The sequence below is a fragment of the Macaca thibetana genome, chromosome 7, assembly GCF_024542745.1.
Source record: "Macaca thibetana thibetana isolate TM-01 chromosome 7, ASM2454274v1, whole genome shotgun sequence".
NCBI classification, from domain to species: Eukaryota; Metazoa; Chordata; class Mammalia; order Primates; family Cercopithecidae; genus Macaca; species Macaca thibetana.
Genome location: NC_065584.1, coordinates 7,205,597 through 7,222,841, shown reverse-complemented (window position 1 = coordinate 7,222,841; position 17,245 = coordinate 7,205,597). Strand labels below are relative to the sequence as shown.

The 17,245-nt window shown below is 56.8% G+C and overlaps 2 protein-coding genes across 3 annotated transcripts in view; one reads left to right on the top strand and one right to left on the bottom strand.

Moving 5' to 3' along the window:
- The first annotated feature begins 1,583 nt into the window (after positions 1–1,583).
- Positions 1,584–8,689, top strand: SLC25A47 (solute carrier family 25 member 47). The gene is made up of 6 exons (XM_050796762.1): positions 1,584–1,705; positions 4,071–4,114; positions 4,438–4,509; positions 5,484–5,666; positions 7,022–7,340; positions 7,656–8,689. Exons 1-6 carry the CDS (start codon positions 1,678–1,680, stop codon positions 7,934–7,936), a joined length of 927 nt encoding a protein of 308 aa, XP_050652719.1. The 5' UTR covers positions 1,584–1,677; the 3' UTR covers positions 7,937–8,689.
- Positions 8,690–11,742: 3,053 nt separating this feature from the next.
- WARS1 (tryptophanyl-tRNA synthetase 1) overlaps positions 11,743–17,245 on the bottom strand; it is a 217,923-nt gene continuing 212,420 nt past the window's right edge. For both annotated transcript variants that reach the window (XM_050796736.1, XM_050796737.1), the window contains 2 exons: positions 15,000–15,140; positions 11,743–12,975 (listed from right to left, as the gene is read on the bottom strand). In XM_050796736.1, the coding sequence (XP_050652693.1) occupies positions 12,814–12,975; positions 15,000–15,140 (303 nt within the window). In that variant the 3' untranslated portion in view covers positions 11,743–12,813. The remainder of the gene's footprint in view (positions 12,976–14,999; positions 15,141–17,245) is intronic.

Sequence of the window (17,245 nt, the reverse complement as noted above, 5' to 3'; positions counted from 1 at the left end):
TCAAGGCCAGCCTGCAGGTCCGGCCATTAGAGGACAGGAAAACAGGTAGACAAACAGCCTCCTGGCCCTGCCACCTGCCCTGAGGGCCACCCAGATGGGCTGCCTGGGTCTATGCGTCAACACTTGCCCCTCCCCTATCCTGCTGGCATTCCAGTCTGTGGGGCACTCATTTGGTCTGTTGCTTAGCAGCTGTGTGACTGAGGCACCTGCACAGCCTCCCTGAGCCTTGGTGTCCCCTGTGGAGATCTCACAGGGCTGCAGCGCAGGTCACATGTGGCATGCACTGAGTCGCCTTGAGAGCCCACTGGGGCCTCCCCAGGTGGGCCCTGAATATCCCAGAGGGTGGGTTGTGTGAGAGCATCTGGGGATCATATCCAGCCCTGCCGCCCTCGTGGCCTTAAACAAGCCCGCTTTCTGGGCCTCAGTGGCCCCATCTGTGAAATAGGGCAGCACTAATGCTGTGCTGCCTCCCTTCTGGGGCGGTGAGGAGGATCCTAGAGCCTGAGAGTGAGAGAAGCTTGGTGAACTGTAAGGTGGGGTGCACAGGCGAGGAGGTCCCTGTTTTTTTTTTTTTTTTTGAGACGGAGTCTCGCTGTGTCTCCCAGGCTGGAGTGCAGTGGCGTGATCTCGGCTCACTGCAAGCTCCGCCTCCCGGGTTCACGCCATTCTCCCGCCTCAGCCTCCCAAGTAGCTGAGACTACAGGCGCCCGCCACCTCGCCCGGCTAGTTTTTTGTATTTTTAGTAGAGACGGGGTTTCACCATGTTAGCCAGGATAGTCTCGATCTCCTGACCTCGTGATCCACCCGCCTCGGCCTCCCAAAGTGCTGGGATTACAGGCTTGAGCCACCGCGCCCGGCCGGAGGTCCCTGTTTTTACAGTGCCCAGCAGACAGAAGTAGCCTCTTAGTGGAGAGGTCTCCCCTTCAGGAGGGCCCCAGCCAGCTGGTTCAGAGGCTGAATCGGCAGAGTCTCTGTCCTTGGTTCATGCAGGCATGGGGGCCTGGTGAGGCAGCCCTGACCTTGGCCTCTGGGTCCGGGGAGACGCATTCCCATGGAGCAGACAGCAGGGAACCAGGGCAGCAGGAAGGGCGAGAACAGATGGTGGGTGATGTTCCTGGGTTCAGGCCTATTCCCCCGACCCCTTCCCTCCCTGACAACTGGAGCACTTTGAGGACAGGGACTGGCTGTCTTGCCTGGGTGTAGTGTCAGCAAAGGAAGTGTTTGTTGAGTGAGTAAGTGAAGGAGCTTTGCAAGTTTCCCGGGCAAGGGGTCCTGAGCAAATCCAAGGGAGTCAGGAAAGCCCAGGGGACAGAGTGAAGGCTTGAGCTTGGACCTGGAGGGCGGGAGCTGTCCCAGCCCCATCTCTGGACCTCCCCAGGAGGTGTTTGGATGTGGTGGGGCAGTGACCCTGCTCCCTGGTGTCTGCCACCTCCTGTGCTCTCTCCTGTGCTTTCCTGACACCTGGGTCCCGAGGGCACTGGGACAAGGGTCCTGGGGGCAGGGGAGGGAGTCCAGCTGTGTGCCACGTGGCCTCAGCAGGCTCTGCTTCCGGTCCCCTCCCCTGCCACAGGTATTTAAGGTCTGAGAGGGGTCAGCTGGGAGCTGTTGAGGCCACCCCGGTGGCACCAGAGCCCTCTCAGGAAGGCAGACCCAGGACCTCCCCACCACACCTTGTTCATGGATTTTGTTGCTGGAGCCATCGGAGGTAACAGACAGGATGGTGGCTGTGCAGACACTGCTGCTCCTGGGGGTAGCAGGAGGAGCTGAGGCCCAGGAAGGTGCTGGGCAGCAGGGGGGTTTGAGGAGACCTCCAGCTCCCAGAATCTGCCAGGACCTGGTGTGGGCCATGGGTGGCAGGAGCAGACAGCAGGTTCCTGGGAGACAAAGGCTGGATGAGGGGTGCTGCAGGGCCTGGGGGGCTGCAATGGCCTGGGAGGCTCAGACAGGAGGCTGAGGGCAGGCTGGGGATGGGGCTGTGGTCCAGGCATGGAGGTCGCTCGGGAGGCAGAGCTAGGGAGGCTGGGAGTTCTTGGTGTGGGGAGGGGTGATTGAGTCACTGGAAGGGAAGGAAGACCCCAGGAGAGCATCGAGAGGGCGGGGAGATGGGTAGGGAAGATGGGGCCTGGTCCTGCAGCAGGTACTGGAAGGGGTGGGCAGAGGACGGTAAGAGACCTGGCGAGCTGGCTCCACCTGCCTCGCTGGCTGTGTGCGCCTGGCTGGGCCTCCGGAACCTGCTTCTCGGGCCAGACTCTGCTGGGGAAACCGTTCTCCCTCCCGGGGAAGGGCTCCTGGTGAAAGACTGATTCAGTGAGATAACCAGGCCCTGGGACACGGGCTCAGCTCCATCCCGTGGGCTGTGGGGACTGTTTTGAGTGGGCACTCCTGGCCTTGCTGGTCTTGTGAAACAGCAGTGGGTGGCGTCAGTACTTCTGGGAATAGCATGGGGGTTGGGAGCGCGGCCAAGCTCTGGGCCTGGGAGAAGGCAGGGTACCTGCCTCATTAACAGGCTTTCTTTTTCTTTTTTTTTCCTTGAGATGGAGTCTTGTTCTGTCGCCTAGGCTGTAATGCAGTGGCATGATCTTGGCTCACTGCAACCTCTGCCTCCTGGGTTCAAGTGATTCTCCTGCCTCAGCCTCCCAAGTAGCTGGGACTATAGACATGCACCACCATGTCTGGCTAATTTTTGGGTTTTTAGTGGAGGCCGGGTTTTACCATGTTGGTCAGGCTGATCTCAAACTCTGACCTCAAGTGATCTGCCCGCCTCAGCATCCCAAAGTGTTGGGATTACAGGTGTGAGCCACTGCGCCCGGCCTCCATTAGCAGGCTTTCTGAGCCCCAGCTAGGTGCCAGCCTGGGGCCAGCCGCTCCCTTCCTCAGGGAAGTTACTGGACTTGCCTGAGGTCACACAGCTGGAAAGGGCTCCTGAGTCTGGCATCTTTCCTCTGAAGCCATGGGGAGAACTAGGTAAAGGGCTGTCACTCTGTGGCTGGCCCTGGGTCATGGGGTGTCAGCCCTGGGCCATGTCCTTGGAGAACTCCAGTTCTGGAGGTGGCGGTGGCATACAACAGCAGCAAGGCCATATGACAAGGCCTCTGCTCAACATGTGCCAGGCACAGAGGCAGCCCAGAGTACAGAGGTCAGAGAGGGCTCCAGAGAGGAGGTGGTGTTGTGGCAGGGCTTTGATGGATGAGTAGGAGTTCTGTGAGGTGCATGAGGTGTACGGGAGGGTTAAGAAGGGTCATTCTCTCCAAGCCACTTGGTCTTTTGCCTTACTTCATTTATTCGCTTCATTCTTTCATCCCGCATATTTACTGAGTCCTGGGCCTCAGTAAATAGGGTACAGTCCCCATGTGCCTATTGTCTTCCATTGGCCTTTACCACTGACCCTCAGGGGAGAGAATGGTCCCCCCAGGGACCAGCCTATTTCCTGTCTGACTTCCCTGTGTCAGTGCTGGGGCTTGGATGTTGAGGCCTGGCACCTGAAGCCTCTCTTCAAGGTGTGGACTCCCGGCCCTTTCTCTTCCACACGCACTTGTGATTCCTGGCAGTCCTGGCTCTTCACAAACCCCGGTGTGGGCTTGGGCTTCCCTCTTCCTGGCCTTTGCCCAGGCTGTGCCTCCCACTCCTTCCACCCACACAGCCAAAACACAGTTACTGCCTAGCTCACAGGCAAACCCTCCACGGACTGACGGCTCGAGGGCAAGGTCTGCCTGGCTCAGAGACAGGGCCCAGCCAGGGTTGGATCAGACATTCTCTCAGAACGTGATGCCCGTGGGGAGGCCGGGCCATGTCTTTGGCCCAAGGCAGCGAGGATGAGGCAATCCCAGGCCAGGACTCAGGGAAGGGGAACTCGCTTGCAAAGGGCAGAAGTCACTCGGAGGTTCAGTTTCCTCATCTATAAAACGAGGGTGCCCTCAGGGGATGAGACCTGGTGCAGACCAGAAGGGCCAAATATGGGTCTGCCCTTGGGGGAGCCCAGTTGGTGTGCACCTGCTTCTTCTTCCCTGCAATGGGGTGGAACTGCTCGCTGGCCCCACTCTCCTCACCGTGGGCCTCTGCTTTCCTTCCAGGCGTCTGCGGTGTTGCTGTGGGCTACCCCCTGGACACGGTGAAGGTGTGGCAGCAGCCAGCCCCCCAACCATCCCAAGGCCCCTGCACCCATCCATGGCCAGAAGACTTTCCAGAATGCTAAACAGACCCACCCCTTTCCTGCTCAAATGCCTTCAGTGGCTCCCCATAGCCCCTGGGACTGTCAGTCCCACCCTCTCGCCTCTGTACCCCAGGTTTCTCATCTAACACGAGGCTGCCTGTCCCTGCTGTGCCCACCGTCCAGCATGGCTGGGACAATCAAGAGGGTGACTCTGCCCCTTCCCCAAGGCCTGCTGGCCTTGCCCTAGGCCTGAAGCTACTCCTTCCTGAAGCTCACTTCTCCCGCAGGTCAGGATCCAGACGGAGCCAAAGTACACAGGCATCTGGCACTGCATCCGGGATACGTATCACCGAGAGCGTGTAGGTCTGGGGCCAGGGTGTGGGCAGGGAGACAGGGAGGGGATGCTGGGCCTGCCTCCACTGCCCAGCAGGTGATGCTGGGCTCCCCACTGGGTCTCAGCTCTCTCACCTTCCACATGGGAATAGTTCTGCCAATCTCGTGAGTTCCTCTGAGGACTGGAGCCAGTTCATCTGGCAGCTAGAGGGGCCTCAGAAGGAGGTTCCCACCTCCAGCAGAGGGTCTAGAGGTAGCGTTCAGGCCTTTGAAGGTCAGAGGAGGGACCCATGCACTGCATTTTTGGCTCCTCCAGGCCAGGTACCCCTTGAAGGCAGTGTTGGGTGGAGTCTTCAGGGTCTAGCTTAGAGACCTGTCCAGAGGCAGGACTTGGTGACATTCTCTAAAGTGAACTTGGGGCTTGGTGCAGGCCAGGAGCTAGCTTGTGAAAGCAGTAAAGGCATAACATGCTGTTAATAGTTCATTATCAGGCCAGGTGCGGTGGCTCACGCCTGTAATCCCAGCACTTTGGGAGGCCGAGGCAGACGGATCACCTGTGGTCAGGAGTTCGAGACCAGCCTTGCCAACATGGTGAAACCCTGTCTTTACTGAAAATACAAAAATTAGCTGGAGGTGGTGAGCAGGCAGCTGCTCAGGAGGCTGAGGCAGGAGAATCGCTTGAACCTGGGAGGTGGAGGTTGCGGTGAGCTGAGATCTTGCCACAGCACTCCAGCCTGGGCAACAGAATGAGACTCTGTCTCAAAAAAAAAAAAAAAGTTCATCATCATCAAGCAGCTGCGCTGGGTTTGGCCTGGTCCTCTGAGTCTTCAGGTCTCCCCTCGTGAGCTCCATCCTACAGCAGAGGAAACTGAGGCCCTGAGACTGTGAATGACCTTCCCGAGGTCCAACAGCAGAGTGCAGGGCGGGGCTGAGTGTGGGCCCCCTCGGTGGGCTCCTCCTTCTGGCGGGGCCCTGGCCTCACCTAGACCCTGTCTGCTAGGTGTGGGGCTTCTATCGCGGCCTCTCGCTTCCTGTGTGCACGGTGTCCCTGGTGTCCTCCGTGTCTTTCGGCACCTACCGCCACAGCCTGGCGCACATCTGCCAGCTCCGGTACGGCAGCCCTGACGCCAAGCCCTCCAAGGCCGACGTCGCGCTTTCGGGATACGCCTCCGGCCTCGTCCGCGTGAGTAGGGGCAGCCAGGGTGGGGAAGACCCAAGAGAGACTGCGGAATCTGCGGGGTTATCCACCCTGGCAGGTGGGGAAACTGAGGCTTGATGAGGGCAGACACTGGAGGCCATGCATGGAGCCAGGGGCTGTGGGAGAGGAACTGGCATCCCGCCCAGGCTGGGCCCAGAACCCCTGAGCAGTGCACAGATGAGGGGCTCACTGCTGTCCTGCCCAGCACGGCCCCCTGGGGAAGGGGGCTGTGACCAAAGGGACCCTCCCCGTCACGGTCAGAAGGTCACCTAGAAGCCACCATGGGGAGCTGAATAGGCAGGCCCCGGGCACTCATGGCTCCGGGCACAGAGATGCCTGAACACAGTCAGCTGTTGCTGGACGCGGGCATTTCTCCATCCTCAACTGTGTGTGGAGCACCTGCAGTGCCCGTCTGCCCTCAGGGAGCCCTCGCTCCCGCAGTGGAGACAGACTTCTGCACACGGTGACAGCACGGAGCCAGCTGGAGCAGCCCAGTGGCCGAAGGCCTGGCCCAGGGGTCCAGACCACCAGGCCCAGCTCTCAGCTCTGACTCTCAGGAGCTGAGCAACCTTGGGCAAGCAAGGGAGACTCTTGGAGCTTCTGTCTCTCCATCTGTAAGAGGCATGATGAGAATTTAGTGAGATCATGAGGGTAAAGCCCCCAGCACACATATGTGGAGTCCGACATGAATGAGTACCCACGAAGTGGCAGCCAGTATGTCTAGTGATTTTTTTTTTTTTTTTTTTTTGAGACAGAGTCTTGCTCGGTTGCCCAGGCCAGAGTTTAATGGCACCATCTCGGCTCACTGCAACCTCTGCCTCCCAGGTTCAAGCAATTCTCCTGCCTCAGCCTCCTGAATAGCTGGGACTACAGGCGCGTGCCACCACGCTCGGCTAATTTTTGTATTTTTAGTAGAGATGGGGTTTCACCCATATTGGCCAGGCTGGTTTCAAACTCCTGATCTCGTGATCCGTCTGCCTTGACCTCCCAAAGTACTGGGATTACAGGCTTAAGCCGCTGTGCCCGGCCGTGATATTATTTTATTGCTGATACGTTATTAAATACGTTCTTGAACCTGGGTCACCGACATTTTCTTACCACCTCCCAGGAGAAGTCCGGCAGGCTGGCGCCTGGGAGAGATGTGGCTGCCGAGGAAGCATGAGCTTTGGTGGGCAGAGCCGGCTTTGGACCCTGTGGCCCCCCAGCTCTGGGCCAGCCTGCAGGGTCTTGGGGCCCAACCTCCTGAGGTCACCGTGGACAACATGAGGCTGGTGGGAGGCCAGGTCCAGGCTGTGGGCAGAGCCACAGGTGGCTGACCCCTGCCTCCTTCTTTGCTCCAGGTCTTCCTGACGTCGCCCACTGAGGTGGCCAAAGTCCGCCTGCAGACGCAAACACAGGCACAGAAGCAGCAGCGGCGGCTCTCGGCCTCGGGGCCCTCGGCTGTGCCCCCCGTGTGTCCTGCGCCCCCAGCCTGCCCAGAGCCCAAGTACCGCGGGCCGCTTCACTGCCTGGCCACAGTAGCCCGCGAGGAGGGGCTGCGCGGCCTCTACAAGGGCAGCTCGGCCCTGCTGTTACGGGACGGCCACTCCTTTGCCACCTACTTCCTTTCCTACGCCATCCTCTGTGAGCGGCTCAGCCCCGCTGGCCACAGCCAGCCAGGTGAGCAGGGGCTGGAACCTGGCAGGGCGGGGAGCCCGGTGGGATGAGGACAAGGTGAGGTCTTGCTGCCCGCCAGTACCCGAGTGGGGGCTTGAACTCGGCTTCCTGCCTCCCAGGGTGGGCTCCTCAGTTCCCCCAACACCAAGAGTCAGGACAGAGTTGCTGTGTCAGCGTCAGTGTGTGGCTGTGGACAAGTTCCCTTCCCCTCTCCCAAGCCACTTGCAAATGAGGATGGGCCGGAAGAGTGAGTCCAGGGCACATTGCCCTGGGCGCCCCGATCAGGCTCCCAGTCAAGGCACTGTGGTCTCTCTGCAGATGTTCTGGGCGTGCTGGTGGCCGGGGGCTGTGCAGGAGTCCTGGCCTGGGCTGTGGCCACCCCCATGGACGTGATCAAGTCGAGACTGCAGGCAGATGGACAGGGCCAGAGGCGCTACCGGGGCCTCCTGCACTGTATGGTGACCAGCGTGCGGGAGGAGGGACCCCGGGTCCTTTTCAAGGGGCTGGTGCTCAACTGCTGCCGCGCCTTCCCTGTCAACATGGTGGTCTTTGTCGCCTATGAGGCGGTGCTGAGGCTCACCCAGGGTCTGCTCACATAGCTGGTCCCCACGCCCAGCGGCCCACCCGCCGGCAGCTGTGGGAGGTTGTGGTGGCTGGAGGAGGCAAGGGGTAGTGTGGCTGGGGTTGGGACCCCACAGGGCCGTTGCCCAGGAAAACGAGGAGCCTCCCTGCAGTGAGTCGGCCGAGGCCTGAGCTTGCCCTGCCCAGCTACTGACCTCAGGTCGAGGGGCCCGCCGGCCATCAGCCAGGGTTGTCCTGGGGTGGCAGGAGCCAGGGAGGAGCGGGCCTCTTTGATGAGGGCGTGTGTCGCATGGAGTCAGTTGTTCATCCCAGCTTCCCCGTGGCCCCCGCCTCCCATGTCTTTGGAGCAAAATTCCAGGGAGTCAGGTGTGTGCTCAGCCAACCTCTGTCCCATTCCCAGACCCTCGTCCCCACCACTGTTTTTGTCTTCATGAGCTGTCCCTTACAGGCAGGGGCTTCCCATAGGCTGGGGGCCTTGGGGCAGGGAGCATGAGCTGGGCTGGCCCACCATGACTGACGGCTCCCGGCCTGGCTTGTTCCCCACAGCAGGCTGCTCCCAGGGGTGCTGCCGGGACTGCCATGCCCACCTGGCAGGGGCCCGGGGTGGCCGTCCTCACCCGGTTAGGGAATTTGGGGTGAGGTTCCTCAGGAGCCCTCACTCTGCCTGTGGACGCTGGAAAGACCCCAAAGACTCTGCAAAGACCCCAAAAATGCTGCAAAGACCCCAAAGACTCTGTTGGGAACTGTTGTGAATAAAATGTTTCTGAGGATGTTCAGGGCTGTGGCTCCATGGCCGTGGGCTGACCGTTCCCTGCCCCCAGCAGCTTCGCACCCCGTGAGGCCTGCCCACCTATCCTGGGAGGTGCAGGGCCCTGGCCCTGTCCTGCTCGCTTCCTGCTGGACGAGCCCCCTCCAGACCCAAGCTGCCAGCGCTCCCACTGTGCAGATGGGCACACTGAAACACCGCCTGGCGCTCTGGCGGGCTCCACCCGCTCAGCCTTCTGGGTTGTGGGGCCTGGCCTATGGTGCTGAGTCCTGCTGCAGGGGGCTGTTCAGCAGGGTACTTGCTCTCCTCACCACCTCATCCCAAACCCACCCACTTTCTGAGCGAAAGCTGGTTCCAGCCAGGCCCTCCCACCCGCCCTGTGTGGGAGAGTGCCGGGCACCTTGCACAGCTCACCACAGCCACCGGATGCCAGGCGAGCAGACAGCTCCAAGAGGGAGGGGGCCTTGCCTGCAGTCACGCATCAGGAGGGGTGGGTGGACTGGAGCCCGTGCTTCTGAGGCTCCAGCACCCTCCTCCTGGTATCAATCATGTGGCTTCCACTGATGGGGGCTATCAGGGGCTAGGGCTGGCAGGTCCAGTGTGAAGCCATCGGGTCTCCACCACAGCAGCCCTCTGGCAGGGCTGGAGGCCACCTGCATTGACTATAGTCACTCAGGGACACCGACCTTGACTGTGTCTGTGCACTGAACGCTGTCCTCTGTTCTGCCGAACAGAACTCTTCTGCTCCCAGAATAAGGGGTGGACCCCCCTTCCTGGGTCTGCTCCTGTTATGCCACTCCCCATATGTGTGGTGCTGTGGACACCTGATCTGATGCCCTGTGCCCTGTGCCAGGAACACCCTCCCCCTGCTCTGCCTGGCTGGCTCCACACCCCAGGTGCCACCTCCTCTGGGAAGCTCTCCTTGCCTGACCACTGGGTTGCTCCCAAGCATCTCCTGCTCTGCTCCCGTGGGGACCTAGTTGGGTGTGTGGTCACTCGTCTGCCTCTCCTCAGCCACAAGAGCCTGTGAGCTGCGCAAGGACTCCATCCAGCTCCAGGGCTGCTGTACGGTAGCGGGTGTGGGATGAGTGAGTGAGTGAGTGAATGAATAAGGCCTGCAGTAGATTCCAGGAAGTGCGTCCAGCTTAGGAGTTGCAGAGGCTGAGATGCTGTGGCCAAATGCTGGGAAAGGGCAGGTGCTAACCGGTTTCCATCGTTCATCAGACACTGACCCTGGGACCATTTGTGTTGAGAAGACCCCACCTGTTCGGCCTTGGCAGGAGGGTTCCTGGCAGCACTCCTGGCCCGGCTCTGGCAGTGGCTGCACTCTGGGAGGTGGGGCCTTTGGCTCTCCCTGAGCCTGTGTCACTGAGCAGCTGGCTCTGCCTGTCACTGGGGAGGGGGTTTGCAGGAAGGGCCTCTGTCCTCACTGTCTTTACAACCTCTATGGTAATGACCAGAGAGTCCTGGGCCTCAAGGCCCAGCCAGCGTAACCCTGGGGAGGGCACAGCTGCTGATGCTGCAGGTGGGCACTGGGGGCCAGAGGCAGGCCTGTTGCTTGCCAAGTGCTGTCCTGGAGCAGCAAGCTGTTCCACAGCCACCCGTGTGCTCAGCCACCCTCCTTCCTGGCCCTGCTTCCCCACCCAGTGCTGTTTTATGTGCTTCTCAGGCCCCGTCTCCTTTCAGGCAGGCTCAGCTGGTCTCTCCTCCAGGCTGGAGGCCACGGGGCAGAGAGGCTGAGCTGGGCCGGCCCCACATCTGTCTGCCGGGTGGACATCACCAGCTGGAGTAGGAGTGCTCTTCTGGCAGAGCCTACGGCACCACGGTGGTGCTGGCACCCAGCCTCATGCCTCATCCCCAAACACCCATGGGGCCACTGCAACCTGTCCGTCCTAATCCAGACATGCCCGTGCCTTTCAGGGAACATTTCTCTCAGAAACCACTGGTTTTTAGCAAAATGGGGGAGGTTTGGGAGACGTGCAGCTCCCCTGTGTCCTGACCAGCAGTGGCCTTGGGCAAGTCACCTGAGTATTGCACCCAGGGCACCCCTCCTAAGACCCTAAACAAGAGGCATCACTGCTTTTTACAGGGGAGGAGATGGAGGTCCGGGGAGGTTAAGTGACCTGGCCAGAGTCACACAGCCGGTGAGGGGAGAAGCTGGTCGGTGTTGGCTCACTCCTCCCTGGGGCCAGGGTCTCACCAGGGCCCTGCCAATAGATGCTCTGGCTGGGTGGACAACGACAGCAGTGGCTGTCACTGACGTCACTTGTCACCCCTCACTGCACTTGCATCACAGGTGCAGTAGAGCTACAAGGAGTCACATTAGTTGCCCAGGGCAACAGGCTAGTGAGCTATATGGCCTCTGTGGGTGGCTCACCCCCATTGGCCATAGCCAGCCAGGTGAGCAGGGGAGGGCAGGGGTGGGGCCCAGCTCAGCAGGAGTTGAGACAGGGAGGAGGCGTAGGTGAGGTCATGGTGCACATGGGTACCTGAGTGGGACTCGAGCCCAGGCCTCCAGCCTCCCAAGAGTCAGGACAGACTTGCTGTGTCAGAGTCACCCTATGGCCTTGGACAAGTCATGTTCTCCTCTCCTAAGCCTCAGCTTCCCCACTTGCAAAATGAGGATGAGCCGGTAGAATGAGCCCAGGGCTGCCTTGCAGCTCGGCGCCTGCCCTGGGCCTCATGTGAACGGGGCCCGGCCTGGCTCCCAGCCTGTGCTCCCTGTCACTACACAGCACCACCAAGTACCCCACGGCCAGCCCCTCCTCTGAAAAGCGAGGACAACCTCTGCTTGTGTTCTCCATCAGCTGCTGGAAATGAGAAATGTGGTGTGAGACGGAGCCCGCACCGGGATGCTGATAAGGGCTCTCCCAGCACGAGCCCATTCCTGGGAGCTGTGACACAACACCATGGGGTTCCCGGGACTGTGCACTTTCATCCCCAAATTTTGACTCCAGCAGACTCAAGGTCATACACAGAAGGGTGAGGGGAGGGGTCTCTGCTCCCTCCTCAGACCTCCCAGACAGAGCACAATGACAAGAGCCAGAGCCAAGAGCGGGAGCCAAGGAAGTTTATTTACTCTACTGGGTGACAGGAGGGCAGAGTGCTCCAGAGGAGACCCAGACACATCAACCAAGGGCTTCCCTGAGATTTGGCTTTGCTCTTCCAGACCTGCTCATGGTGCATGATGAAATGAGGCCTGCCTAGACACCCGTGAGGGCCTCGAGGGCTGCTGCCTCAACTTTCTCCCTAGCTAAGTCCATCCGTCCAGGGACACAGCCAGGGCACTGCTCTGTGCTGACTTCCACTGCAGCCAAGGGTCAAAACGAAGCATCTGCAAAGGCCAGGACTCCTTGGCATTGGACACAGTCAGGGGAAAAGCGACCCTGATTCTGCAGGACAGAGGGTCTAGGGTCATTTGGCGGGAGAATACTGGTATGCCAAGGGAAGCGAGCTGATTTCTGGAGTGGAATACATGCATGGTCTGGAGTTCAGTAAACTGGACAGTTTCACCCCCAAGTCTCAATTAATCAAAATTGCCCAACTCTGTTCAATCTTCATTGTTAAAAGCAGCTTTAAAGCTGGGTGATTTCTTAGTCAAATGTATAGCAAAGCTTTTACTTACCAATTTCTTTTGGGAGGGGGTGTGGGCTGAAATACAACTTGTGCTCAATAAACCTCCCCACATCGATGTTTCAAAGCACTTTCTAGGTTACAATAATGACATTTCAATTCCATATATGCATACATAGAATATATATTTTTAAACAGAGTGGGTCTTAAGAGTATACTTGGAACCCTCGGAGTCCTCCACGGACCAGAACAGGGTGGCCCATGGACTTCCAGCCAAAGGCTCCACTCCTTGGGGCTGCTCTGGGGAGAGACTCACAGCTGGACTTCTCTATCTGACCATGCAATGTTAGCCAGCACCGATCACCCACAATGCTTTGCCCGTAAGAGACAGAAACGATGGAACTCACAGGAAGAAACAGTATTGATAACATACACAGGCTTACAGAGACCAGGCCCAATAATAATTATGAGACAGAAGCCTATGGGTGGCAGTGCTTTGACTGGGCTGGGATTATTGATACATCACTTCTTTTATAAGCATATGTAAAACGAGTGCTACTGAAAGTCGAAGGACAGCTTCCGGGGAGTCATGAACTCTTTTGCTATCTCGTCCGTGACCTCCTTGCGCCGGGCCTGGTGCTCTGCGATCAAGGGCTGGAGAACCTCTATGAGTACCTTCTTGAGCTCACCGGTGAGCATGGCTCCGCTGGTGTAATCCTGCCCAGAGGGAGACAGCCATGTGAGAGATGGCTCCATATGTCCTGAGCGGCTCCTTCCTGCCTTAGGCACCAGCTAAGCCCACACCACCCAAGAAGAGGCTGGCACGTGGGTGGCACTCAGAAGTGAGATGTGTTGTTACCACAATAACCTATACCTTCAGCTACACTTTTCCTAAAACGGCTAGAAACCTGGCTCTGACGGTAGCCATGACTTGGTCTCTCACAGTGAAAGGGCTAATGGGGAGGGCAGTCCCCAACCCTACCGACGCTAGGGGCCGCCGTTCCCCCAGGCACTAAACAACAATTCCTGGCAGCCTTACGGCTTCTGGAAAATCTTGCTAATTTTTTTTTTTTTGAGACGGAGTCTTGCTCTGTTGCCAGGTCGGAGTGCAGTGGTGTGATCTCGGCTCACTGCAACCTCCACCTCCCAGGTTCAAGTGATTCTCCTGCCTCAGCCTCCTGAGTTGCTGGGATTACAGGCACATGCCACCATGCCTGGCTAATTTTTGTATTTTTAGTAGAGATGGGGTTTCACCATATTGGCCAGGCTGGTCTCAATCTCCTGACCTCGTGATCTACCCGCCTCGGCCTCCCAAAGTGCTAGGATTACAGGCGTGAGCCACCGCACCTGGCCAAATTTTGCTGATTTTTTTCTCTTTTTCTGATTGTAATGGAGGCTCATTAAGCAAATTTAATAAAGTACCCAAACCACAAAGCCGCAGCAAAGAAAAATCACCTATAAATTGCCCACCTAAACAGTGCCCAGAGGTGGGGTCTGCCACTAACATTTGGTGAATATTTTTACATTTCTTTTCATGTGCATTTCATTTAAACATAGTTAACTGCTCCCTGAGTTTTCATTTGGTATCCTTTTTTCACTATCATAGGCATATTTTCCTGTGTCACTAAAACTTTTTTTTTTTTTTTTTATTAAAGAAATGAGGGTCTTGGCTGGACGTGGTGGCTCACGCCTGTAATCCCAGCACTTTGGGAGCCCGAGGCGGGCAGATCACAAGGTCAGGAGATCGAGACCATTCTGGCTAACATGGTGAAACCCCGTCTCTACTAAAAATACAATTTAGCCGGGTATGGTGTCGGGAGCCTGTAGTCCCAGCTACTCGGGAGGCTGAGGCAGGAGAATGGCATGAACCTGGGAGGCAGAGTTTGCAGTGAGCCGAGATCGTGCCACTGCACTCTAGCCTGGGTGACAGAGCAAGACTCTGTCTCAAAAAAAAAAAAAAAAAAAAAAAAAAAAGAGGGTCTTGCTATGTTGCCCAGGCTGGATTTGAACTCCTGGTCTCAAGGGAGCCTCCTGTCTCAGCTTCCCAAGTAGCAGGGACTACAGATGTGTGCCACCTTGCTCTGCATATGAACACTCTTAAAAGAGTTCATGCCTGCATAATAATCCACCCTGTAACAATTCTAATTTATTTAACATTTCCTCTGTTGTATCAAGTCTGTGTTGAACTTCTTGCTATTATCATTTTTAACATCTTTGTGTGGAAAGCTTTCTCTTATTCAGGATTATTTCCTTGGAAAAAAATCTAAGAATGAGAAAACCTGAGGAGAAGCTCTGAACATTTTTGGGCTCTTTGTACCCATCACCAAACTGCTTACGAGGCTGTGCCGATAAACACTCTGCTCACATGAGTGTGCCTGGAAGCGTCTGCTTCACAATCACTGAACACAGTCAATGGCCACACAAAAGCCCCTACTGATTCTGTACTGAACTGTCTTAGCTTTGATCACGTTAACTTAGATTTCTCTGATGACTAATAAAGCAAGACTGTTTTGTGTGACTCCCAAATGAATAGTAATTTGTATCTGCTCTTTCGTGATTTGTTCATGAGGCTTCTGAGCCCAGGTCTAAAAACTATGAGGGCGACTCTACTCAGTTTTCACCTTGTTTCAGTTGAGCACTTCCGACCAACCCTTCATGCCCGGCTGTTGGAGCCTTCCAGGCCCCATGGGCAGGAGTGGCTGGCTGGAGGCAGCTGTGGGCCCTTGGGGCTCCCTGCTCACCTTCCTGATCTGCTCGAGCTTGTCGTCGTCCTCGAGGAAGAAGGTCAGGTACATGAAAGACACGTCCACATCACAGTTGCCCCCAAACTGCCTGTGCTCCTCGATGGTGTCTCTCCCTCCAGAAAACGCATGCTTATTGACCTGCACCAGAAGAGGACACAAACACACTCGTCAGTCCTGCTCATCCTGTGCCTGGACGCTGGCGAGAAGCCCAAGTGCGGAAGTCAAAGGTGTGAGTGCTGTCAGATTCTGGACCAGAGAAAGGTCAAGGTGCAGAGCTGGTGGGGGCCCCACTGCTATTCTTCCTGTGAGGCTTGGGTGCGGGCTGCCATGGGGCTCACTGCAGAAGAGGTGGGGGCAGATGAGCTTTGAACTCCCTCATCCTCAGAGACACAGGAGAATAGAGTTGGGAAAGCAAAGGCACTGATTGAACTGAAACCTGGGGGAGACAAGTGCCTCAGGTGACAAACTTCAGAGAAAGGATGGGTAAGGCTGGACATAGTGGCTTGTGCCAGTAATCTCAGCATTTTGGGAGGTTGAGGGGGGAGGATCAATTGAGGCCAGGAGGTCAATACCAGTCAGCTAACTTAGTGAGCCCCCCTCTCTGAAAAAAAAAAAAAATAAAATAAAGGGAATTAGCTGGTGTGCTGACGTGCGCTTGTAGCCCTAGCTACTCGGGAGGCTGAGGTGGAAGGATTGCTCAAACTCAGGAGTTTGAGGTTATAGTGGACCGTGATTGCACCACTGCACTCCAGCCTGGGCGACAGAGCAAGACCTTGTTTCTAAAATAATAAAAACTAAAAAAATAAATAAATAAAAAGATGAGTAAGTCATCCTCAGAGTAAGGGAGATGGCAGGAAGGGCAGCCTCTCTTAGGGATGGGTACTGCAGTGTTAACAGGGACAGGAAAGCAGCGGCCAGCCTCCCACAGAAAGCAGAACAAGAAGGCATGGGCAGGGTAAGGCAGTAAGGGAAGGCAAACCCACGGGAACTGCGCGGGTAGGGGGGCCTGCAGGCAGGTCTCCACTTACAAACAGGCAATGCTGTCAGAGCTGAAAAACTCAGAAACGCAATGCCTTTTAGGAATTGAAGATAATCACAGAGTAATTAGGGCTACTAAAAGCCAGAAAAAATAGGCAAAACTCCTTCAACATTCTTTCAGTGAGCATTTGAGAAACCTCCAATGCACAAATGTCACCCTAATTTTTTTGTTTTAGATAGGATCTCTAGACTGTTGCCCAGGCTGGAGTGCAGTGGTGTGATCACGGCTCACTGCAGCCCTGACCTCCTGGTCTCAGATTACTTTCCTGCCTCAGCCTCTTGAGTAGCTAGGAGTACAGGTGTGTGCCACCAGCCTGGCTAATTTTTTGGTATTTTTTGTAGAGGCCGGGTTTTGTCGTGTAGCCCAGTCTGGTCTTGAACTCCTGGGCTCAAGTGATCTGCCTGCCTTGGCATCCTGAAGTGCTGGGATTACTGTGCCACGAGTCACTGTGCTCGGCCCTTAACTTTTTTTTGCCACCATGCCCGGCTAATTTTGTATTTTTAGTAGAGACAAGGTTTCACCATGTTGGCCAGGCTGGTCTCAAACTCCTGACCCCAGGTGATTCACCTGCGTGGCCTCCCAAAGTGCTGAGATTACATGAGTGAGCCACTGTGCCCAGCCTTAACATTTTTTTATGGGAAAAATGGTAGGCAGAGTCAAGAAATTCTAAGTTGTTATGTTTAGTAAGTCTCCTCAAAAGAATTCCAGAGCAGCCGGGTGCAGTGGCTCATACCTGTAATTCCAGCACTTTGGGAGGCCGAGGCAAGCGGATCACCTGAGGTAGGGAGTTTGAGACCAGCCTAACCAATGTGAAGAAACCCCGTCTGTACTAAAAATACAAAATTAGCTGGGCGTGGTGGCGCATGCCTGTAATCCCAGCTATTTGGGAGGCTGAGGTAGGAGAATCACTTGAACATGGGAGGCGGAGGTTGTGGTTAGCCGCGATCGTTCCATTGCACTCCAGCCTGGGCAACAAGAGCAAAACTCCATCTCATACACACACACACACACACACACACACAACACACACACACACATTCCAGAGCAGATTCCTAACTAGATAAGTTGGGATCGTGCAAAGGGAGCAGACGAGTGTTGGGGCAAAGGTGCCAGTCTCCATCGTGGCAGGGCACTGCTGAGAGGCTGGGCGGGGAAAGCAGTAGTCACGCGAGAGGCTCAGGCAAGGCCCATGCAAGGGGCTGGC